Source organism: Amblyomma americanum, chromosome 1, assembly GCF_052857255.1.
Source record: "Amblyomma americanum isolate KBUSLIRL-KWMA chromosome 1, ASM5285725v1, whole genome shotgun sequence".
In the NCBI taxonomy this organism is placed as follows: Eukaryota; Metazoa; Arthropoda; class Arachnida; order Ixodida; family Ixodidae; genus Amblyomma; species Amblyomma americanum.
In genome coordinates, this window is record NC_135497.1 from 452,953,356 (window position 1) to 452,979,414 (window position 26,059).

The 26,059-nt window shown below is 45.6% G+C and overlaps 1 protein-coding gene across 1 annotated transcript in view; it reads right to left on the minus strand.

Annotated features, from left to right (window-relative positions):
* Positions 1-588: 588 nt before the first annotated feature.
* Positions 589-26,059, minus strand: part of LOC144116004 (solute carrier family 53 member 1) — a 130,728-nt gene continuing 105,257 nt past the window's right edge. Inside the window, exons 11-14 of the mRNA XM_077650660.1 lie at positions 24,169-24,338; positions 18,280-18,413; positions 10,555-10,746; positions 589-7,674 (exon numbers count right to left, since the gene is read on the minus strand). Coding sequence (XP_077506786.1) covers positions 7,602-7,674; positions 10,555-10,746; positions 18,280-18,413; positions 24,169-24,338 — 569 coding nt within the window. The 3' untranslated portion in view covers positions 589-7,601. The remainder of the gene's footprint in view (positions 7,675-10,554; positions 10,747-18,279; positions 18,414-24,168; positions 24,339-26,059) is intronic.

Here is a 26,059-nt window from a genome sequence, read left to right on the forward strand (position 1 = left end):
GTCAAGAGTTTGTGGCGTCAGGGCGGTGCCGTCATGCAGTTGGCTCCAGTGGAATGCCATGCCTTCCATTCTAGCCCCATGGTTTGAATCGCAGTGGCAACCACGATTGCTTTACTTTTTGTGAATTGTGTTTACCGCTAGGATATTGGCACAATAGAGTTGAAGGTTAGCTAGAATTTTTGACATGTCGGGAATGCATTTCTAGATTTATAAGATAATTGGGAACTACTATTCACTGCAATGTGTCATGGAAAGGTTGATATTTTCACGTGCCCAAGTAACGTGATGGGCAGATACTGAGCTCTTTGATATTACTTCCAAGAGATCTGGGGGTCGAGAGGCATGCTGCAGTGGAACCCTGGATTGGTTTTCTCCGCTTTGGTGGGCTCTCTAATGCAGAAGTCAAGTACACAGTTCTTGCATTCTGCTGCAGTGGAATGCTGCATCTTGGTTCGAACCCGAGACCTCTTGCCATGCGACACAGCCACAACAGCAGGTGGCTAACGAGATTCTTGAGAGGCATGTTCTGCAGTACCTCCTACCTTTACAGCAACAAGAAAGAAGGCCGCAGAAGATATGAGCCAGTACTGTTCTAAGAAAATAAGTCTTTATTCAGCCTTTATGAAAATGCAGGCTTCAGGGATCAAGAGATGCGTGGACTCTTATGGGCATGTATTTACACAGTATGCGCATGTATTACCCTTGCATTCATCCATTCTACTACACAGCAGCTTGGCAAAAGCAGCAAATTAGGCACTCCACTCAGATGTCTCCAAGCGTGAACGCGGCAGTGTTTGGTTTCTGTCCAGCTGCCCACTAAGGCTCTCGGTACAAAAATACACTGCTCACAGCAATTATATTCTTTCTCGTCTACTGCTCAATTAGCTGGCTGCCTAAAGCTTGGAAAAATATGCAAGGAAAAGAAAGAGCGACCAACCACCTGTGTTCACGCTGAAAGACAAATCGGACACCAGGATGCTCATTCCAGCAAACAATAGTCGATGTAAACAAAAATTCTACCATCTAGCACATGTACACCACGAAATACTTTGCAAAAAAAAAAAAATACAATCACTGACACCTGTGCACTTTTCTACTCTAGATCTCTGTGCCGGCATACATCATTATTGGTCACAAAGCATCCAGAAGCCAACCTTGCTTGTTCCACAAGCGGCGTGTCTGCAGTGGCACTACAGTGCAAGTTCGAATATGTGATAAAAAAAAAACAGTAAGCATAGGTGCAACTGAGCCACCACTATGAACTTTTGCTGTTTGTTAAGATAACTTTCGGAAAGATTAGATGTATTGAACATCTAGGGTGAGTTAAGACGCAGTTTCAGCAAAAACAATGCAATGCCTGCTTGTTTTTAAGCTGCACGGATATTTTGTGCAGCTGCATGAGCAGTTCATATACAAGTAAACCAAGGACTTGGTTTCATGCCAAAGACCCTCGTGCTGTACAGCCGCCATCAGGTTTGACACCCCCCTATGCAGACAAGTTAGGGAAACAAGACTAATGTAGTCAGAATGTGCATGACATTGGCACCTAAACTTGATTCCTAAACCGAATAAATAAAGATATGTGCGAAGTGTCTTTTTTTTTTTTTTAAAGCCCCCCCTAAATGCCGTTTGCAGACAAGCATTGTAGAAGAAGGATACGGGCGTTGCTGCCTTTGCCTAACTGACTGGGTGCCTGTGGCACTTTCCTGAAGGCCCCAAAGATAAACTGGGCATGCGAGTGGTGAGCAGATCACAACATGGCAGATTCTAGCAGCAAGGATGCAGGCGGCACACATCTGGCTGGTCAGCAAAATCTTTCAAGTTGGCCTTTCTGGCAGCTCGGGCGAAGCAGCGCTGCTTCCAGCAATGCGCAGCAGGGGTGGGACAAAAAACTACTCCCAAGCAAAGCATGACCAGAGCACGTACACTAGGAATTGTTCTGAAGGTTGTCGCAATCTTGTCAAACCAGATAAAACAGGCAGCAGCACATGCCATGGGCCTGCTTTCGGCAAGAGGAACAATAATAAATCCTTGAGGTGCCGCTGGCACACTGCTGGAACCAGGGCTGGTTTGCCCGGGCCACCAACAAGGCAAACAGCTGAAGTACAGCACTGGTCTGGCAGATGTGTACCGTACCACCTGTACTTAATGGTTGGGAGCACCTCGGCCATGCCTTAGCCTTTTTCAGACAGAGGAGCTTGGTGCAGGCCTTGTTCACTCCGCTTACGACTCTTCTGCACTCGGTACTGCTATGACGAAGTGTCACAATTTCTTCCATAAATTCCAAAAGCTACTATTTATCATCAGGAGCACTGCTGACCGCACACCACTGGCTGTCCATTCATTCTAGCTAGACTACTTTATTTGGAAATTTTTCCAACTTCCGGACAAGGCTCTCTGTTAAGCACATAACATGTGACCATGCCGAAATTCACCAGCTGTACATTTTCTATAGGCATCTTTTAAAGCAAACACAAAATAAAAATTAAAATAGTGTTTTGTTACTGTAATTGTAAATAAACAATGAACAAGCATTTTCCAACAGAACCATAAAACTTGGCAGGTATGCAAAACCATGCACTTGTCAGCAGAAGGAATGCTCATGGCAGATGTTTGCAGAGTTCCACCAGCTTTTCATGGGGTATACGCCCACACTGCCTTGTACCTCCTTTTCCTTGATTGCCGAAAATCAAAGCGGGAGGGCGTTTGTGAATGCAAGTAGCCTTTGAATGGACACATGCTCCTAATAAACAAGACTCCATAATTTGAAAAAGAATTGGAGTGAAAGGGGGCACTATGCACCAGTGTGATGGAGTGGCTGCCAATATCGCTCTCGTGTTCCCATATCACATATGGACAGCAGATGGGCCCCACCACCAGCTCAGTATGAAAGCTTGGCAAGAGACAAACACTGTGAAGGCACTAAGGTTCTGGTCTGTTTCGTAGGCTGGAGGCCATTTGTGAGCTATACCTCACTCTTGGACACCTCGCACAAGGTTCTCAGTGCCAACCCCCTTTTAACAAATGCATACTCTCTACTTTCAGTGACACTGCCTTGCTTCCAGCTGCATTGGTCTTCACCAAGCTACCACTGGGAGGAGGACAAATGAGGAAACAATGTGGTTGACCAACCCTTTCTGACAGTTCCTCTCAGCATGTGGTTGACCAACCCTTTCTGACAGTTCCTCTCAGCATGGCTGCAACCTCTGCTGAGCCAAGCCAGGCTCTGGCAGCACCAATCCCATCAGTGCCACAGCTCTTTCAGTAGCATTTTTATGCACGTTGGGCAAGAAATTGTTGAGCTATTTGTGGCCTTATCACCTGTTTCAGCTGCTTCATCCCTGTTACTGGCAAAGGCTGGCACTTGCAATTCCAGTGAGACTACACCAACCTGTCGCACGAATGTCGTTTGTTTCAGTGACCCTCAATGCTACAGTGAAAGTGCTGTCCAATTGTGAAATAAAGTTTATTTAATATTTACTCAGCTGCAGCTGTGTGCAACTGATGAAAATGGCAGCTCCAAATCAGCCTGGGTGCAACTGTATTGTGATTTCTATGCAGAATGCATATACTGTGGAAACTAGTAAATGCACTTAAGTTTGAAGAACTGCAGCACAGAACATTATATAAACTATATGAACTTGCTGCAATAGCTTCGTGGCTTCAAATTTGCAACATTTTGAAAGTGGGCTTCTCGTGTGCAATCGCTCTGTACCAGCGGTCAGTTCTGAAATGAAACTGAACAACGTAGCTGAGTACATAAGTGCAAAAAAAAAGAGCATACACATAAAAAAACAATGTCGTGGTTTCATGCATCACCGGTACCATTCAAATGCACTGCACAAAGCAAAATAAAACTTTCCCCATCTCAATACCTTCATTTGGTAAATGGCGAGATCAGTAAGTACTAAAGCTATAGTAAACCCATTAGTCTTAATAATATGGTAATGTGATATATCAAACTTTAAAGGCTCACACAAACATATATCCTAACCGGTGTCAGAAGCAGTGAGCCCCTAGACGTCCAGAGAACCATTTTCCCAAGACAATACTGACTGGAACCCTCTCGAGAAAGTTGCTGCAAGCACTCAACCTGCTTAAATAACAATGCAACATAAATATGGCAAGAATGCCCAGGGACAAAAGCATAAAATATAAGGCTTCACAGATGCAACGAGCGTGGTGTAGGGCCACAGAAGCTGTTAACGTGAGTACAAGCACCGGGCGCACCAAGAGGAAAAATAAGTCACAGTCTGCAATACACTTAACACACATGACTAAAGGCATTCATGAAGTGGGGAAAAAAATGCACTTGAGGCAGAAACTGCTGAAATGCATGGCAAATAACTAACAACTTAACAGCCATGGAATGACAACAGAATGAGTCAGACCTGTTGAACTCTGACAACAGAAGTACAATAAACAATTATTATGGTACCACTCCCTAAAATGAGGCAAGCTGCACACATGCCATGCTTGCTGCAAGAACAACCACAGCTGATGTGTAGCAACAGTGATTCAATAAACAATGAGATGGTGACAAAACAAAAGTTTCCTAAACAAAAATGCCCTAAAGAAAAAGTAGAATGCCACCTATTGTAGCCACGCAGCAATTCACATGTTCAACACTCCAGGGCCTTCAATAACACCAGAGGATAAGTGTGCAGAATTACAGTGCAAGTCTGTTAAAGCAGTGCCCCAGAATGCAGCACTTGTTTTCACTACTCCCCATCTGAAAAAGCAGAGCAGCACTGTTGTGTCATTTTTGTGTGTGTCCAAATAGCATGTTGGTATGCTTTCCAGACAAGTGGGCTTGACTTGGACAAGGAGGAAGACGGCTTGTCAGGTGCAAGGAAGAAGAAAGGCATTATTGGTGGGGCTGTCTTTTACTCAAGCAGCTCCAACTTTCAGAGGGGCGACCATGCAGGACATGTCGGCAGCCTCCAGTCGGTACGGTCCCATAGCTCCTTCAAGATTCTTCACATAGAAATGCAGTCAAAGCATACAGTGTGGTACTGGCAGTTTACGTGAAGGCAACGTTTCTCACTGGCAGCTATAACCTTAGCCACACTTCTCATAATGTCAGCTTTAGTGCATATTCTCACTTGCACGTTATGCTCATATGGATCACCCGTGTGGTCATCGATCACCTATGCTTTTAAGACCGTGGTACAACTAGGCTGTCTTGCGGTGTCAAGAACATAGTAGCAAATACTACATGAGTGAACTTTTTTCCGCCCCGGGTAGTTTGGTTGAAATCCGTCTACCTGTTGAAACAAAGACAGGTGGTTGACTGGCATATACACATTTGGACATATGGTCAGATGTAAGCACAGGCACGCAGATGCAAGACCAATGTGACGTTTTGTTTCCCCATTACTTCGTAGCCGCGTGTGTGTTGGCCAAACTGGTCAGTACACAAATGTTACATTAAGAACACATGCCCTGTCATTAAGCAAAACGCAACTTGGACTACAAATCGCAAAGATCGCACGCATTCGCCTCTGTGTGAACACATTCAATATTACATGTTCTCACACAAAGATCGAGCAAAGAGAATGGAAACGCACACATTACGTAGAAAGATGACTGATGTGTCAACTAGATGCCCACTGCCCTCTCCCAAAAGAACAAAACTTTTCTATGTTTGTGTCCTTTAATACTGGCCACACATGCAGCCTCTTCTTTTGCGGTCTTTAGATGCATACGAGTGTAATCAGCCATAAAAGCCTAGTTGTAAGCTAAGCACTCATCCTCTTTTTTGCACTGTTTTGAGCAAAGATGCAACTGTATCAACATGTCTAATGTTTCATCCTTCTCTTACGTTGCCACACTTGTTTCCCTGAATGTGAAAGTTGATACTGCATGAGCTTAGTTCTCACTGCAAGCTGAATACATTGCTTGACGAGTAAAAATGAGTCTTTCGCTTAAAAAGCAGGCACCGTGGCACATTTTAGCATGTCTGCACTACTGAGTTTCTCAAAATTACCCAGAGGGAAAAGTGGCGCCACTGTCTATGCGAATTTTTTAAAGAGCACTTCATCCACCGTGAGAATTCCGGAAAGATGAGGTTTCGTATTTGGCTTGGCTAGTGTTGGGCTGAAAATGTGGATTCTGCTTCGAAATCTGTAGCTGCGCCGCAATGCTCTCCTTTGGGCGCAGTCCAAATTATTTTTAATAGTGCGTATTTCACTTCAACAAGTGAAGATGTGGTGTTGCGCTGGCACGGAAATTTTCCACAGCATTTCTATGAGGTTTGGGGCGAGAAGAGTCTTACTGTTAAGGCTGCATCCACATTTTATGCCCAACCAAGCCAAGTAAAAAGCCTCATCTTCCGGGCATTTCTGTGCCTCTCCATGGTGGATGAACTGTCGCAGTGCCACTCTTCCTGCTGGGCAACATTGAGATGGTGTGCTCAGTGTAACAGTATCTTGTGTCACAACTCGGTACCCATTCCCCCCATAAGAAGTTGTGCAGTAGCCTGAAATGTTATAGTAGAAGGATTGCTTGTGATTGGGCTAGTTGGTTGGTGCTGTCCTGGAGATACAGCTTGAATGTGTTAAGGTAAAAACACAAGAAAAATGCACACTCTGGTGCATCACATTTTTCTGCACACTCTTCCCGTCTTCGCAAGACACAGTCAGATTCCAAGTGTGGCTTTCCTTACTAAAACTCGAGCAGACTTGCACTGTAATTGCATGATTGACCTGGCCTCATCAAGGCATCAAAGTGAGCTTCCACGAGTATGCAAGCACTGGTGCAGGCAGCACGAGCAGCTGAGAATATGGGATGCCATAGCGCATTGCTGCTGGCACAGCGTCGCAAGTCCCCTGTAGAAATAGAGGCACTGTTCTGTAGCTTGCACAGCTAATAAACCTCAACAACGACAAGTGTTACAAGACTCAATAAAACAAAATCAAATGCTACAAAAACTTTTTGCAAAAGCACAAGCCAGTATAAACGATAAGACAATAAAAACAGTAAACACAACAACGCATCCAAGTACCATTTTGGGTTTGCTTTTGAAGGAGGCTGAATACAAACAGCCACTTCAGTTCACTTTCTTATTGAGGTTGCTTGGAAAAAAGACTAGGGCAAACTAAATTACGTAAGAAGTGACTGTGAAAATGCACTTGAGCACAGAGTGGTTCTCAGTACTTCCTTGTAAGATGTGCACAACAAGCACTGAGAAAGGCTGACACAGAGGTGCGAGTAGTGAAAAATGTAGGCCATACCTTTGGCCATGGTGTATATATGATGGGCATTCAACTGTGAATACCACCAAAGCCATCTTTCTGCCCCCCCATTTCCTTCTTTTTGGACTAGGCATACAAGAAATGCACATGCTATTGTAGGCCTGCTCTTGTAAGTGTAGTCATAATCAAAAGTCGCAGTTCCATTTTGCACTTGACTACACGACCAGCACTGTACCTCAACCCTCTGAACTGCTGTGTCTCGTGCTTGGTCCAGACTGAGCCTGGGTTCCGAGTAGACCTGTATAGCTCTCGAAACAAAAGTGTGCAAGAGAACACAGGTTCAATGCATGCAGCCAAAGGCCAATAACGGTGGTGGGTGAAACGGGACTCTCTTGGTGGTGAAGCCTAGACGTCTGCCATGTCATCGCCTTCTGCAGTCTCGAGGAGTATCTTAGTCTCCAGCGATGATTTTTTGTGCCTGCAACAGTGCACGTGTGCATGAATTAGTGGATTCTCACAAACCTATGTGCAGAGCTCATCTCGCTTAGATCCCAATCTTCACTAAATTCCGTCCAGAGAACAGAGCTTTTAGAATACAATGCAAGCGGTTAATAGCACTTTGAATGTCATAAAAGAGGTACGCTTGCCGTATGGCACAGTTTCTTTTAGGGCAAACGAATGTACTATGTGCTGTGCCATAGTTCCAAAGAAAAAACTTGAGGGGACACTTAACCTTTGCCTTAAGTGTATGACGCGATAGCATTAAAGGGACACTGAGAACTCTATCCAATATTTTTTTGTTAGCAAAATCTGATAGTTCGGCATTTCATGGCTTTGTTGCCGCTTGTCCGGGAGCGAAAGATGCATTTATTTCAAAGAAATTTGGATTCGAAGTTGAAAAAGCTTTTCCCGCCGCTCTGATTCAAACTCAATAACTCTTATGACGTCATGGAGAACTCTTATGACGTCATATGACGGAGTGACATGAACGTGACGTAAACGCAGACTCCGTGATTTCTGGCAGCTAGCGGTGCGGTCTAGCAGCTGCCGAAATGAAGGCAACCACCGCCGCACGTTGAAGGCATCTATTCGGGGTCGCTACCGTCACTTCGTTTACATTTGCACCAGCGTCTTGCCAGCGTTACGATGGATCCCGTTCCCGAAACCGACGACGAAGTTCTCGCAAAAACTCCGGCCTGCATTTCAGCTACCTCAGCCCCACAAAGTGAGCAATGCTTTTGAGGGAGCACGATTAGGTTAGGCGCCGGCGGGTCGTTTCCCCCTTCCTCAGTGAGCAGCCGTTGCAAACTAAATATCATAACCCCAGTGCGGGGAGTCGCGAGGGGCCAGGACAAGGTCGGCGCGTTGCGCCCATCGGAGGCTTGCCGAGGCTTTGGGGCCAATTGATTGTGATTCCTTGAACGGCGCGGTTGCTCGGTGCAGCAGGCGGCATCGAGGTCTCTCACGGTTGCAAGGGCCGAGTTATTTATTTTATTGCCACAAAAAAACGGATAGGTGCTCAAGGGCGGTCGCGTTTAAAGTGGGCGCCTTGAAACTAAAGCCGACACACTACGCTTCAACGGCTTCCACTAGATCCAACGGGTCCACTGGATCGGGCTCTCTCGCCCACTTGCATGTCTGGCATCAGTCTGGCCGGGCCGGCGGCGGCTGGCGCACTCGGCGTGAAATAGAGACATGCTCCAAGTCTCCGCCAGCGCGGTCAGAGTGCGCCGAAGCCAGCGGCGGTCAAGCGCGGTTGGAGTATAGAGGGTCTCGCTTTGGCCGACGTGATTTCGCCGGAGCATAAACGCGCCTTAACAGAGCCTGCGCTTAACCGCTAACCAACGTATTCGGTGGCGGCATCTATGGGAGCCACTGAAACCCCCGCCCACTCACTGAATAAAAAAAAAAAACATCCTGTGCTGACGCTCGGAATCAAACCAGGGCCTTTGGCGTTTGAGGCGGAGACGCTACCTCTCCGCCACAAGGGCTCAAGGTATGAGCATCACTAAAGGCGCATTTAGTGAATGCACTCTTTTGATGCAGAAGTCTCCGTGCTTTCGCTACGTATATCCTGGCCTAACAGAGCTAGGCCATCAGCAATTTTCTTAACTGCCTTGTACCTTGCCTCCCGTCCCTAATAAACGATTTCCATTAAACAGTTTGAAGTTGACTAACACAGCCGGGAATGTTTCGCCGGGCGAGCGTGCGAAGACATAAGTGCTCTTTATACTGCGAACTACCTTGTACGATCACCGACCATCGTGCCATCATAGTTTTTCACCCCCCCCGTGTCCTTCCCTTTTCTGTCTAGCTTCTGCCCGATCTTGGCATCTTCATCACAGAGTATCACGACCGGACTCGAGTAGGCGCGTGCTCTGCTCCGCACTGACCATGCGTGTGGTACTTTTGCAGCAGGCGACGGCGCTGTCGGTTTATGAAGTCACTCAGGCTGCTTCAATATGGCCGTCGCTGCCAAGGGGGAGGGTTTAGAGCTGATAACTTCTAATTCCAAATTTTAGCTCAAATGTGCGCTAGAGCCCTACTGCTTTTTTAAGTATGCATAACAACGTCGTGGTCAGTACCTGCAACGTAAAACAACAATTTGTTGGTGGACCATGTCATAACCCCTTAACAAGTGCAGAAGTCTCTATAAATGGGAACCTTTGTATCCTGTTCCCATTGAAATGCTGTGTGCTGGGATTTGAATCCGCTGCCTTTGGGCTCAGTAGCTAAATGCGACAGCCAGTGAGCCACCGTGGCAGGTACAGCAGAAAGAACCAAGCATAGTGTCAGTTGGCAACGGTAGGTTGCCCGCAATCACGCATCAAGTTCATGCAGCCAGTTAACGAACAGGGCAAAACAGGCTGGCACATTTATGAAGTAAACAAACCTTGCCACAGTAGCTACATGTGGTGTTCAGTGAGCACAAAATATGCAAGCGGAAAAGAGTGTGCACTGCAACACAAATTACTGACCCCGGCCTGACACTGGCTCCAGGGCACAAAAGCAAAAAAAAAAAGCATGCACAGCGATGGCACAGAGGTGATTGCAGCAAAGCAGGCAGACCAACACAGCAGCAAAGTAGACCCATCCACACAAACAGGTGGATGCAGACGTGGAAAAGCCAGTACAGAAGCAGCCACCCAGACTGGTACACATAACATGGTAGCAAGACCGCAGGCACAACTCGAGCATTTCCAGAAGGGTGACACGTCCAAAGTCAGAGTCCACGCACGTGCACAATACACTCAAAGTGCAGCAGCTCCCCTCCCAAGCCAAGCCTGACTCGATCCAGCAGCCACTTGTGAAGCCGTGCCGTGCTGTGCGACGACATAATGTGCACAAACGGCCTCACTTGTTAGGGCGCTTTCGGAGGTCCCGCCGGCCCCCACGGTTGACGACACCACACGGCTCGTCCATCATGCGTACCAACAGTGCCTGGTTCCCAGCATCGATGGGAGCCACCGAGATGTCCCGCACCGCTCGGAATTTGCCACAGTTGTTCAGGTGCTCATTTTCCAGCCGGAAGAAGTTCCACACAAAGCGCCTGCGTGCACAACACAGCTGCAATGCTGCCTGCCAGGAAGGGAGGACGAAAGTGTTTTGCCACTCCCAAAAACACACCCACAGTCAGCCAAGTGATACAAGCATCCTCCACAGCTGGAGTCAATGCTTCATCACTCTGACAATTTCTTCTCTCTCTTGTACAGCAACACCAAGCATCACCCTACCCGAAATGATTCACAATGTGCTGGGTTTGTTCACATTGTGTACTTTAGGTAGGAGTATGCGAATATAGAAATTTTCGAATATGAACCAAATACAAATATGAAGAAAGAAGGGCTTTGAATACTGAATATCTGCTCATTATAAAAAAAAAAAAAAATGTTGGGAGTTAAGTGAGTAGGGCTGTGAAAATATTCAAAACTTCGAATAATTTGCAAATGGAATTTGCTATTCGACTCTGTTCGCACTGCACCTTCACTATTCAAACTAATCGAACCTCCTAAACATTCAGAAATGACAAATTTCATGTTCTTCCAGACCCACGGTGAAACATCGCCAAAATGGCAGTATCTTGCACCTGTCATGAGTTAACTTGCTCTTCCCCACAGAAGACGACTGTCAGCATGCGGCAAAAGCCTGTGCGCAGTAATGCTAGGCATTGTATAAAGTCAATGCACTGACGGCCATAGAGAGCTGCCACCATTGCACTTGTGGGTCGGAAAACTAAGTGCAGCACCATGCCGCACATCAGTGTCTAGCCACAATGCAATCAACAGCTGGCTGCAAACCTGACTGGCAACGATTCTCTTTCTCGTTTTAGACCACTATGATAAGATGTGCGCGTGCACGAAAGCAGCCTGGCTTGAAGAGGATAGCGGAATAAGGGACGAAGTTGTGGCCTACGTGCGCTTCTGAGGTTATTTCATGGTGAACGCTTTAACTGTTCTCAATTTTTGTCAGTTAGAACCTAGAAACTGTGTATATTGGGCCACAGAGGCCATGAAAAAAACACAACAGAATGTTTGGGCTAGAAGTCAGTCCATGCAACCGCACCGTGCACAGTGCAGCACACGCACTGCGGCACCTAACGCTGCTATTTCGTTTTTGCACTTTCGCGTTTCGCAACAGCGTTTAGGTGGTTCGGGCCCATCATGGGGCTTGGAGTGCGGCGAAACCGATACATGAGGATTAAGTAAGCTACGTGCTGTCGTGAACACGCTGCATCTGGGGTGGCATTCCACGATCAGTGATTGTCTTCAGGCATCATGAGGGACTGTGGAATGGATCATCCCACTCATGCTGCAGCTAGCTCAGGTTGCTGCTCTTGTGTCCATTTTGCGAGCCTTATTGTTGCGTTTTCCAAGCAGTGCCTTGCCTCGCCATTAAAGGAGTACAGACAGCTACCCTATAAACGCCTGTAAGGGCCACACCCTGTTTTCTCAAAGGAGATATAAAAAAAAAAAAACAACTAATATCCATGTAAGGGCCGCACCCAAACTTTCCAAGCCCCTGTGGGAATAGCTTTCGAAATGCACGCGCCGTGGCCTCCGCGATAAGCTCTGGCTGTGAGCAACGGTGTGCTTGATCGCGGAGGCCACGCACGCACACAGGAGCTTCCAGGTGCCGCCCATGAATAGTGCCCGAGGCCTCTGGTCATCATCATCATCATCATCAACTTTTTTCTCCGCCGCGAGCTCCCGCTATATATCTATCGGCATCAGTATCACCAGCTCCTGCATTTTGTGGCTCTCGAAGGCACGGGAGTTGTGGTAGCATGTTAGTTCACCGTAGTTGTGGTTTTTGTGTGCTGCCACCAAGCGTTGCAGTTTTAGCATGATGCGCAAGCACCTTAATAGCTACGCAGCTGGGAGTTTGCTCTCGAACATGGCAAGCGTGCGGTGGGAAGGAAATTCGATGTGGCTAAGAAGTATGTCTGACGATGGTGCAACCCAAAGGATGCATTGAAGAGCACAAGCTGCAAAAAGCACGCTTTCCGAGGCAGGCCCTGCAAGTTTCCCAAACTGGAAGAAGAGCTGCTCTGCTATGTGATGGAAGCAGGGAACAACGGCTACGCATTGACAGCGGACATGCTGCGAGACTTCTTGTGGGATGAGCGTGCACCAGAGCACAGCACCAGCTCGGAGTCGGAATACTCCACGAGTGACGATTGAATGCAGAATAAATGCCGCTCATTCCCCGATTGCTGTCTTTTTACTTAAAAAATTATTTTTTTCACTCATCGGGTGTATGGGCCGCACCTTGAAAATTGGCCCTCAAATCTGGAAACAAAAGTGCAGCCCTTACGCGTTTATATGGTAATTTTGGTGGCATGTTTTCTTATCTACAATGATGTGGGAGACACTAATATGCACGAATCACGGTAAGGTGTATGCCTACGGCCACTAAATAATTTGTAATCGAATTTTTCTGTCATGCTGTTTCAGTTTCAACAGCAGCCTTACAATGACTGTGACGTAAAGTGCGGTTATACGTCATGCGAGGCATGAAAAAACTATAGTCGCTGCTTCAACATTCGTTGTCATTCCGGCTTCAGCACTGTTGTGAATTAAAATGATGAAGCAATTATATAGCTGTTTTTCCATGCCTCATGTGACATATAACCACACTTTGACGTCACAGCCATTGTTCGGCTGCTAAAACCGAAAGCGAAACAACACGAGGAAGAAATTTGGTTTAAATTATTTAGCGGTTGTAGAAGAATACCACATGGTAATCCATGTATAATAATGCATTACGCATCATTACAAAGAAGAAAACACGCACCCAAAAGTTAGGTGTCTATACTCCTTTAATCGACCGTTGATGTCACTCCTCCAGTGTAAACTCCTTTGTCATGCAAGTATGAAGTCAAACTGACAGCAATTTTTATTCAAAGAATTGTAAACAAGGTATCAGTCTACAAAATAAACTTTATAGCTATTACTACTACACGATTCCCACTTTCTTATTTAATGTCTGGTAGGTCTTACAGGTATAAAGAATTATGGTGATGAAATTATGGTGAGAACAAAATTTGTTTGCAATACCTCTGTTTCTTTTCGTAGCTGTGTTTTGTGGAAAACCAGTGCCCTTTATTCTGAACAACCTGTACTGATAACTGAAATTATTTGATTCGATTTGCGACCAATTTTTATTAGTCGTATTTGCTTTGCACCCAAAAATTTGATATTCGCACATGTCTAAAAAATTTGTATCTTTTTCTGGTTACATTCCGCAGAACATTTCATATGTAATTTACCTTGGTAGTATGAACAAAAAATTCCAGAAATATTCAATTCAATTCGCACTAAACTTTTAATAATCGAATTCGCTTCACACTCAGAATTTTGCTATTTGCACAGCTCTATGGATAACAAAATTTTGTCGACCTTACTCTCTTTTTTCATAGCGCTGTCTTTGCAACATATAATTAAACAAAACTAAACTCTACTCAGAAGTACATAAGAAAAAAATTGTGAACAGAAATTAATACTGCTTGGTCAGATAGCATAGCAGTATACAATCTGTAATTTGGTCATGCAGAATGACAGACAAGATAAAATCCATGAAATGACACACGACTGGCAACTAAAAATATGATGGGCAGTAAAACCTAAATAATTTAGACTTCAAAACATCAGTAGAAATGCTCAAATTATGCGAAGGTTGAGAATTACCCGAAGATCAAAGGCAAATGAAATAAAAAAAAAATAGATTCTTTCAAACTTGCATTTGGCAATGTGCAGTCAGCAGCAAGCCAAAGTGCACTACACGTCGCAGTCTCAAGACCTTATCACACGATTCTTCATGCACTGCTTATTTTATGAATAAAATTTGCCAATGTAATTTTTAACGCTAAAATTCTGGACGCAATTCATATTCCAGATTGGGGCAGCACCGAGTTATGCATCCTGCAGAGTCAGTATACAGTAAAACCTCGATAATTCAAATTCCCAGATAAGTTCAAGAATTTCTGCGGTCCCATAATTTCTAATGTAAATCTGATCAGATAATTTGAAGTGGCGGCCTGTACCAGCCTGGTTAAATTGAAGAACTAGAGTGCTATGTGGGATTTCGCTGCAAACTGGCAAAGCGATGGCCCTTGGCACCGAAGAGCGATGCCAATACTTCCTATGTGAAGCGCTCCAGCCCCAGTACCCCCAGCGCAAAAACCAATGTATGGTATGGCTTGCGAACTGCAGAAGTGTGTGCCTGCAGAGAAGACATGCTTCACTCCAACGCAGCCGTGGATAACTGCTTTTAAGTAATGCACTCTGGGTGCATCGTCAAGGTGTACGCTCACCACTCCTCTCCAGCCTGGCAATGGTGAAGGCAGCGTCTAGTGGAGGCACTGGCAGCAATGCACCTCCCGCCACTAACAGCGTCAGAGTGTGTCCAGCTATGGGTTGAATGTGCGTGACACTGGCCTGCGCCGTTTCCTTTGAGTGGCGTGCCGTGGTTAGAGATTAGGTTACCGGTATCTGATTTCTTCAGAAAAACGACCACCTGAAATCGAGCGGCGGGTAGTACAGTCGAGCCCACATATAACGGCCCCACTTAAGACGAACTTTCGCTTATAACGAACGAGGCCTGCATTGAAAGTGAAAGTGAACAGAAAATAGAACTGTAAAAACACTAATAAGCATAAAAAATACATCAAATATACGTAGCACACGCTTAAAAAGAAAGTTAAATTATTGTATTTTAACAAAAGACACTGGCTGTGAGCTGCTATAAACTCCGTCCACCCTCTTTGGCGATCGCCACTTTTTAAAGGCACACGACAGGTGGATAGGCAGGACTGATCAGAAATCGCGTAAGAACCGCTTTTTCTTCAGTGCGCCTTGTGTATCTCCATGACGCCACCACTGATGTCTACGCTTTTACACTAAATGATTGTTTAAAACTTAATCACATATATTGTGTGTTTTCTCGAGCAGCCTCACAGCACAGGGATTGTCCTGTTTTTCACTTTTTGAAAAATAGAGGGTCACATAGTGAGCAAATTGTGGCCATTCTTACATATCCTCAGCCGCTAGTGCAACCGCGGCTATATATTCAATATCAGATAATCGGAGAGGATAAACAGTGCCGCACCACTTAAATGCTCGGAAGTTCAATAAGAATAACACTTTCTGATGACAGGAAGCGGTTGCATATGCATAAGCGGTAGTGTCGTTCATGACACCTTTCAAAGTTCTCCTTGATGGATATCAAACTACAAAGGAGAATGGTGGCTAGCCGTTACTGAAAGCCATGAACGGAATGACATCTCGAGAAGAAAAAAAAAATTGGACGCAGAGTAAACATTCTACCACCATATCCAACGAGATGAGCGCTGTTGCCCGCACCGCGCGACGGCCACGACGGTGCAAGCGTCGACTGCAGCGCCCTCACACTCCCTAGGAGCAAGTTGCGCCCGACTCTGGCGGGAGAGTTTCAAAACTGAAGTATATCTAAAAACGTTGGTCGCCACGCCGCGCTGCTAATAGTTCACTGTAGCGCTGCTACTGATGGTGATGGTGATGGAGGCTGTTGACTTCAGCCACCCATTGTTGCAAGACTTCCATAGTTTTTCTACCAGTGACCGGTATATAAGATGGGGGTCGACTTTTTGCCATGGTTTTTTGAAAAAAAGTTCGACCTATATTCTGGTTTTTATGGTAATATGGTAATCGCAAAGTTTGTGGAATAAAGGCAGCATGCGTTCCTGCAACGCAATTTTTTTCCTCGGTCCCATTTTTTTTGCTATGCTCCGTTAATTTGAAAATCCAGTTAAATAGAATATTTTCCGCGGTCCCACTGAATTCGAATTAATGAGGTTTTACTGAATAACTGAGGATGAAATTTCAGATGTGTTGCAACTAATTCCGCAAATTCTCCGACCTCACTCGTCCGAACTGAGCATGAGTGATCACGTGTTCGCACTGCTGACGAATGTCTTTCGCGTATAACTGAAGGCACTGCAAATGGGCTAGAAGCGCACATGGCACGCTGCCGTACACCATTCAGAGGATGCAGTACCTGCGATTTCTGAGATGGGTCCTTGTGTAGGCCGACCTCACTAATTTGCGCATTGCGCTGCTCCGGATGGAGATGCGCCGTCGGCATGGCATGGGCCAGCACGAGGCGCGAGGAGATGCAAGCATGCCTCCTTGCTTTGCCAGATGTGCTGTTGCCGAAAGGTGCGGGGTGCACGTATCAATGGAGTGCAGGATTAAATGGAATTTTTCTGATGTGAGTCGCTTCACCAAAACACGTGAAGAGGTAAAAGCGAAGCGCATAGGAAGCTTAACCCTACAACGAGACAGTAAGCCCAAGAAAATGGTTTAGGGTTAGAAAGTGACTTGGGCTATGAGGAACGCTGTAGTGGAGGGCTCCGGATAATTTCGACCACCTAGGGTTCTTTAATGTGCACTGAAGCCTCACTGAGCGCAAGAAAATGGCAGAGCTCTTCGAAGCTAAAATTGTGCACCTGCGTCAAAATATTCGCGGTCCCGGCTTTCCTACTGCAGTACAATAACAGGTGTTTCACCTCTTACCTAACTGTAGCTATTGAAGGGTGTAAGCAACACCGGTTTCAAAGTTGGTTTTCTGGTAACACCACAGCTACGAAACCCAGCACCGACAGTGTGCTTGCCTTAGGTGTGTTGTTAACTCTGCATTATCTTTTTCGTCATTTTCATAGCCGTTAGCATACAGGAGATATTGGCGCAGCGCAGTTCAAGCCACGGCGTGTTTGCCTTCGCATCTGGGCTTTGTATCATTATGCGCGTTCGTAGGTGAAGTGCTGAACGGTGGCACTGTCGAAGACTCAGTTTGTGGACCCGGCCATTGTGCTGTGCACGTGACGTGTGCTGACATTCACAGCAGTGCGATCGCAAAGAAGTGTCACAAGCATGTACATAAGACCATCAACTGCTTCTTCCAGCAGCTTATTTTTCTGATGGGTTTTCAAATTTTGAAATACTGGAAAAATATTAGAGGTTTCCGAATATTGTTTTGAAGCCCGAATCGAATATTCGAAATTTCGAATATTCGCACAACCCTGTGTAAAAGTGTCAATCACTGATTGGAGAGCAATCAATTCATGTGTTGCACTCGCATAGGCATGTGCTTTATAATATTGTCAACTACACAAAAAATGCGGGTGCTTGACTGAAAAGTCACTGTAGTTAAGACAATACAAACACTGTCAAGGACTGCAAGGAGTTCACAGGCCGTAAGGGGAAAAAATTCCACCACTCCCCTTTTGCAAATCGATGCACTAGCAACAGCCAGTCTAGTATGTTTTGACGCAATGTTTCTCAGTGCGTTTATTGTACAGTGCATGTTACAGCGAGAAGGGCTTCGCGTGACAGCTGCTGTGGCTTTATTCTTTTCGCAACCTCCCCTTCCCCCTTGTAATGCTAAGCAAGCCTGTGCACCTGAGTGCTACTGTGCCTTCCTAGTAATAAATGCTGCGCAGCATGCCCATGCATTCTATCCAGGCTTTGGATGACAACCTACTTTTCCTGTCCAACTGAAGCCCTCACAAGTGGCTGTTGCCAGAAAAAACCGCTGGGAAGCATACCTGAATACTTCAAGGGGGGCCAGGATGGTGACCATCAGGTCCGAGTGGATGACACCCAGCTCTGTCAGGGACACTGACAATGTCCAGCCAAAGCGCAGCGCCAGGTCTGTCAAGATGGCAAAGTAGTAGTAGCCCTGCAAACAGCGACAAAGTCTTGCACCAACAGCGCCAAGCACGAGCAACTTGTAACTTGCTCAACTGCACAGAGGCCTTTCTCTCGGAAAAAATGTGTGCCGTGACTGGAAACTTCAGTGTTCACCACCAGTGCACAGCTCTTGCTGTCATTCCTTTGCCACGGGGAACATTTCTTTCTATAAACTGTACAACAAGGTGCAGACTGTTAAAACATAGCTAAACAAACGAAACTCGCTTTCAGCTTCAAGAATTTTCAATTGTCACAACCTATGCAAGAAAAAGGCGGGATAAGTTGAACACATAAACAAGACTGACAGCAACACTAAACATCATGATTTCCTTCAGGCAGCAATATGTGGTGCATGAAGTTGGCGGGCACTGTGCAACTTAGGGAGGCTGTACAGTTGCACAAAAAAGTGAAATCTCAGCTTGAACAGAGTAGTGTAAAAAAAAAAAAATCATATTCAAATACTGTATACTGCAAATGCAATGCTCAGAAACAAGCAATAATAAAATTAACAACCCTTATGCTTGTTGCATAAACCACAAAATTCAGCGACAGATAGAGTAAGCGTCACATTCTTTTTTTTAAAATCTGCACCCCATTCACCCCTTCTTTATACCTTCGCTCATGCCATGTTCCAGGTGTCTGCCCTCTGCAAGACTGCTTTCCTTTTTCCTTATGACCCCATCTGGAGCCATGCACACTCTGTGGCTTTGGCAGAGCAAGGATGCTTGTGAATAAGCGTGAAGAGTCACCAGTGTGGATGGGTGATACTGCTAACTCCGAGTTTTCCTCATCACGCAGAATGGTGCAAACATTGTCAATTTTTGTCTGTAAAATGTGTGGGCACAGGCTTGTAGACGTTTGCAGGCAGTGACCAGAGTGCATGCTTCCTGTGATCAACTTGCTGCATATTCATGGGCTCCCGCCAATATGCAGTGTCTGAGAGGCACCTCAAAGCGTTTGGCAACTGCATATCCCATCCCATGATGTTGCACAAGCTGCATGCACAGGGCGGTCACACGATCGCAGACCAACCAGAGCCACGTTGGAGCACGGGATGTACCAGATAACAAGCATCACTGTAAAAGCAGCAGACTACAAGGGATATCCACTCGCTCCTTCATCAGCAGCACATTCATTGGATAGCCACTACTGCAGATACTACCATATTTACTCGCGTTTCTTTGAGTTAAGGCTTCAAAGAGGGGGTGCGCAAATTACGCGAAGATTTAGCGCACGTCCTAAAAAACTCTACAATTGTAAAGTGATAACGTGCAATATACACTGTATATTGCCGCCTATACGTCGACACCCCCCTCTCCTTAATTCACACCCCTCGCTAACAAAGAAAAAAGCTGACTCTAGATATAAGATGCTGCCCCCTCCCTCCTCATCACATGTTATGTAGTTCCCCGTGGGATGGCATGACGGCGCATGCAAGGCTCAAAGCAGCAAACGCATGTTGGAATTGTGAAGCCAGCAGTCAGAGACAAACTGAGATAAAAGGAGATAAAACAGCATCCTCGAAAGTGGCCTGGCTGACTAGCGGAAAACCAAACTGCAAACCGTTGGGTAGTTTCGGATTCCGGCGCGTGCCAGAGGTCACTGAAAATTTGCTCTCACAGCTGTTTGTCCGGGAAAGCGACTACCAGCGTGAGCAAGCCGGGTAAATGGCACGCAATTCGTCTCCTCGCCACTCACACCTTTTGCAGCCGCACATGCCTGCGAAAGCTTGCCTTGCAAGCACCCGCGTGCATGCTGGTAGTCTGGCGTGGTAAGGAGTAATAAATTATGGGTACGCAAATTACGCACGTAAATACAGTAATAACAAAGGGCCAAAAGTACTGAGGATACAAATGATGGCTTACACCATTGTCATGTGGGCAGTTTCAATGCTCGTTAAATAAATGGCCATCAAAGTTAACAGGGATCAACCAGTTCCACATGGAGATTCTCAATAACCATTGATCTCAATGGGCATTTACAAATGACAGCTATAATATCAAAAGCCATTGAGAAAAAGAGATACAGAAATCTCCAAACCAATAAATAAAATTCTTTTGCAGTACATTCTTTTGCCCCCCCCCCCCCCCCCCCCCCCCCCCCCACACACACACACACACACACACACACACACACACACACACACACACACACACACCACAGCAGTGCTACAACAATAGCTGTGGACAGAATAGATACGGGCACTGATTCGCAAAAGCTTTGCTGCGAGAAAAACGAATGCTTTTGAGACAAAACCTGCATTGCCCATCAATAACCCACCATAGTGGTCAATAGATTGTGCAGAACTGCAAAGTATTTCAATACCTTTCTCTGTTCAACTTTCAATTACCCTTTGGTTTACTCACTGCTTCACTCCCAAGAGTTTCTGCAGATGGAACTTGCCTAACTCGCTGCACCTGACACCACCTGTCGGATAGCATGCCCTATTCGCAATGGCCATTGAAATTTGTGTAGGCAGCAGCATGCATGAATGGTCATAGAAAACTCGATAATCACTGGCCTCAGTGGGCACTTAGACAGCCTGTGTGAAAGCAATATTGGATTGAAGGTGAAATATGAGATTAGTGTGACATTATGCTTACTCATGGACACTGTGCACAGTTCACCTTGGATATTTTTTTTGCCCCAATGTTTCCTGGACTTAACTGACAGTAGTCTAAGATACAGTTTTCAACCTAGAACAAAGCACTACCATGGCGCATGCAGTGGTTCACACAGTGAGCCAAAAAAGGTGCGAAATAAAAGCATGCACTAACCACACACATGCTCTGTTCAGAGGAGCTTTCCCGAACTGGAAGAAGAGCTACTCTGCTATGTGATGGAAGTGTGGAACAACGGCTACGTATTGAGAACGAACATGCTGTGCGACTTCTTGTTTGATGAGCGTGCACCAGAACACAGCACCAGCTCAAAGTTGGAATACACCATGAGTGACGAATGAACGCAGAATAAATGCTGCTCATTCCCTGATTGCCGTGTTTTTACCTATTTTTTTATTTCACACATCGTGTGTATGGGCCACACCCCAAAAATTAACATTCGAATCTGGAAAAAAAAGTGCGACCCTTACATGCATTTATACAGTATCCATAAAGCAAATCACATTTAGTCTTAGACTGTATTAAGGTGCACTTCCGATAATCCAAACAAAAATCTCTACTGAACTGTACGCGAGTAAACATCAGTGTGATGCCGAGCGTCTAGCATAAAAAATTCGGTGAACATTTACAAATACCACATTCATGCAACTATCAGGAGTTCAATTTATTCGTGAATATGAACACTATAACTCTGGAAGCCAGGTGGAATTATTTGACTGATTGCTATTCTATCAAAATTTGAATAATCCCATGTCCCACTGATTGCTATTCAATCAAAATTCGAATAATCCCATGTCCCTACAACACAGCACTAGCAAACTATGCAGCTTTCACAGAGTACATTTGTTCATTTGTTTCCTGCTTGAGACTTGCACTTCTTGCAGCAAATGTAAGCATTTGGTCCTTGTCTTATTTATGCCTTGCAATAAATGGATATGTTGCAATGCTCAAAGTCTACCCCATATAGCTAGAAGCTCAATACAACGATATTCAAATGGTGGCAAGGCACTAACAGGGGTCCTCAAGCTTTTTTTTCCCACAAGGAACCCCAACAGCCTTCAATACGTGGCAAGGACCTCTCCAGATAGTCCTCACAGGAGGCCTTGCAGATGATTCAGTCCCTCCGGGACTTTGTTTTTCCATGGGGCCTTCCACTTGAGCAGCACATCGAGCAATTAGATGCTCTCGAGACAAATGGTAATAAGCTTTCTGTGAAGCAAGCGAAGCTCACGGACATTGATTTTTCTCTTAACTAGTAAAGGACTTTTTTCTGCTTGATTAAAATGATTGAACCTTATCCTGACTGCATTTTTTGGCAAGCCCAGTTATAACAATTAGTGGTTATAACAGTGACATTTTCTTGGCACTTGAATATTGTTATAAGAGGGCTCGACTGTATGTCCAACAACTTGGCTGTCCTAACCTGCAGACTAGAGCCTGCCAAACAGAGGAGGCCATGATCGACTTACAGCCGTTACATTACCGGGTTACCTTGCAACCTCAGCTGCTCTCACATGGCACGGACAGATCTTCATTAATAGGATCATCGCCAATGCCGCCTACACGCCAAACATCATCTGTAAATGCCTTAATGGCCCTCGCTGGCATCAAGGGGACAATGTAGACGTCACGAAGTGCCTGTACTGCAGCTGTATGTGTAGTGCTGACCTGTACCACCTAGTCTGACATTGTTCAGAGTTCCGTAAGGGACAACACAACGACCTCGTCGCCAAGCATGGTTTTCCCACCGATGGCGAGGACTTTCGCGCATTGACCAGAGCCGGAGCGAACGGCATCTTGGAAGATATTAGCAAATATGCTCAGGTAAGTGGCCTCTACAAAGCAGTGTAAAGCGTGGCTAGACCACCCATGCTGTCCCTTCATGTATCAATAGAGCCCTACTTTTCCCTTCCTTAACAACCCAATTCCCCAACAAACAGCCTTGAGCCTCCGTTTCTAAATAAACTGCTCATTCATTCATTCATGCTGTCAACAGTTTACACACTGACTAAGAAGGGCATGCAGAGAACCAACCTGCATAGTGCACGATCCATAGTCAACTCCAACCACTAATTCTCAAAGATTCTACAAAATAAACTCGCACTCTACAGTCTGTGATTAAATGTCATGGCAGCTTAAATAACCATCCCATCCCTTCCAGTATAGTGCACACTGTCAAACAGTAAAGCTCAAGAACCCATCGTATGCATACAGGCCAACCCCCTTAATACAAAAAGTCCAATACAGAACTAAAGAAACAGAACAGTGTGATGTGTACTATTATGGACAATGCAAGCTGAAACAAAGGTCTTCAATGCAGACACTTTGTCACAGTGCACTGTGCTATGAACAAGGGCACTTTCTGCAGCCTGCCCACAGGTGGCAGGTCATGTGTTTGGCTCAATTAAAGATCTAATGAAGAAGTAAACTACTGCAGCTTCTTCACACCCCTGTACGGATGCCCAGAAAAAGCTCAATGTCCTGGCAGTCAAAGCATGCAGACAGAACTGGAGGGTGCACTGTTCGCATGTGCTACCTGCACACCGCACCCCTCCCTCTCGAGCCACCCCTTCTGGGGGTGAGGAAGTTCAGCTTTTTCAGAAATTCCATACTCCAAAAACTCTTCAATTTTACAGAAGTTCTGACAAAATGTCTCACAATTTATGATAAGTTATTCCCAACCAGACAGACAGGCAATTCTGCCGACATGTTTAGTTTTCAGTCCAAGAACTTGTGCAGAAGCAGTCAACAATCAAGCTTGTGGATCCTGATGTTCCTCGCCGCAGCACTGCCTTTATTTGAAAAACTTGAGAATCGGTTTCCAACTGCCTTTTGCTTGTTTTCAAAAACCTTTGTAACGCTGTGGACGAATCTGACATTCACGTGCACACCTCCAGCAACTAGTGCCTTAACTAGACGCTGGCTGGTTGGAGTCTTGTTTGCTCCTTCTGCTGCTGCCTGTGATGCACCTGGTGGTGTGAACTGTGGTCCACATCTGTGGTGTGGACAGCCTTCACGCCACACCCAGGTGGCTACCCCCTAATACTATATGGAGAAATTTCAGCACACTGTCATGTGTGTTCTATGAACAGCATACCCAAAAGTATGAAAAATATTACTCACAGAGGAGGAGTAGACGATCTCCTCACGCAGAAAGCGATTTTCGCCAGCATTGGAATCGAAAAGGCCCCAGTCCATCTTAATGTCCCAGGTGTAGGTGAAACACGAGCTGACCACAGCTGACAGGATCCACAGAATGAAGAATGGGTGGCTGCTTGACGATGGGTAGCTGTCTGCACAGAGGAATCATGTACAAAGTTGAGGCACAGGCAGGACACGAAGGAATGTGTGTACAAGAGGCTATCATAGTAACTGCATCCGCTTCAGCAAAAGACCCACTGATCTCCACTTCCCAGCAGTGCTCCTAATCCCATTTCTCCACACTGTTGCCCTGACAGGTCTCTGCATTTCATGCTTTTCGTTTCCACTTCTGATATGATACTGTTAGAGGGAGGTGTCCCTTAATATTACCTCAATCCCTTCCCTTTGGGGGTGCACAGCTGGGGGTGCAGTTTTTAAATATATTGGACTGCATGAAGAAGACAAATACAGACCAAGAGAAAAAAAAAAGGGTGCCAGAGCAGTACTCATGCTGTTTCCTTGCTATGTTAGTTTTCTCTGTGCTGCTCGTTACGTCTAGTCAACACCTACTTGCTTGGTCTTCCATTCTGCTCCAATCCTTAATCTGATCCTTAAACTTTTTCAATAGTTGCCAAGTTTTGGCCCCATAAGTGCAGCACTGCCAAGTTAAGCCTGGTATGCAATTATACTGCCAGCTCAAAAAGCAGGAGTTTGGGAAAAAGCACAGTAACAGGATGCATGCCTCAAAAGCAGATTGGGTGTGGCGCGTGTGACAGAAGAATCACCCAAAATGCTGTCCAATGGGTAGCTTAGCTGTCTTTAATGTTTTTTTCCGCTTAACTACAGTGTTCAGTGGTGATGCAATGAAACGGCACAATTTGGTGGAACTGACTGAAGCAGCATTTCCGTCACTGTGTTTGGAACTGTATGAGAGAGTGAGAAAGTGATGTGCACAGGATATGGCACTGCTAACATGCTCAGCAAAGAGAAGTTGGATGCACCAAAAACCCGACAAAAATCAATACAAGGGAACACTTGAAACTTGCAATGGGAGCACAAGGCTCAGAAAGAACAGGATAAGGGAGCGATCAGCCAAGAATACAGCAGAGCTGCAGTAACAAGAAGGGCAAAAGGTGTCAGGGTGGTGATGTGAGTCAGCTGGTGCACAAGTGGGATGACTGGGGCACCAAAGTCTTCTGACAGACAGCGAGTAGATGGTTTTCTTGAGTGCTCAAACAGATAGTCAGTGCCTATGTTCTAGGCATCAGGGCAGATGTCAGTAGCACTGAAGGGGGCTTGCATTGTGGGAGCAATAAAGCATGGGAAAAAAAAAAAAAATTGACGGGCGATCAGTGGAATTGCTGTGGCACAGCTGCGATGGCAGTAAGGGGTATGTTTATTGCTTTTACTGATATTTCGCTTTTGGGGCTAAGATTTGTGGGGACCTGCCCTGCAATCCCGTGTGTTTGCTTTCCCGCGCGGCACCGTGCAGCAGCAAGGCGGAAATTTTGGCGAGTTGGTAAGTGTTCATTTTCGCTCTCAGCGCAACACGAACGGGACACAAGACGAAGGACTAGCACAAACAGGCGCTGACTATCAACTGGTTTTTTATTGAAGAACGAAAAGTGTATAAATACAACAGTGAACTACTAATCAATCAACAAAAGTTATCTGGAAGGCACGTGGGAGGTTAGAAAGCTCAATTCCCTCTCGGATAACGTTATGGAAGGGCTGCTGATACATTTTGCGCCATTCTGGTAAATATAAAAAGCTTCCATTACTTCGCGTGTTAATTTATTGTTATGTCGGAACAGGATGCGCGTGTTCTTGTAATCGGGAACACATTGGCACTTTTTGCACTGGAAAGACGCCT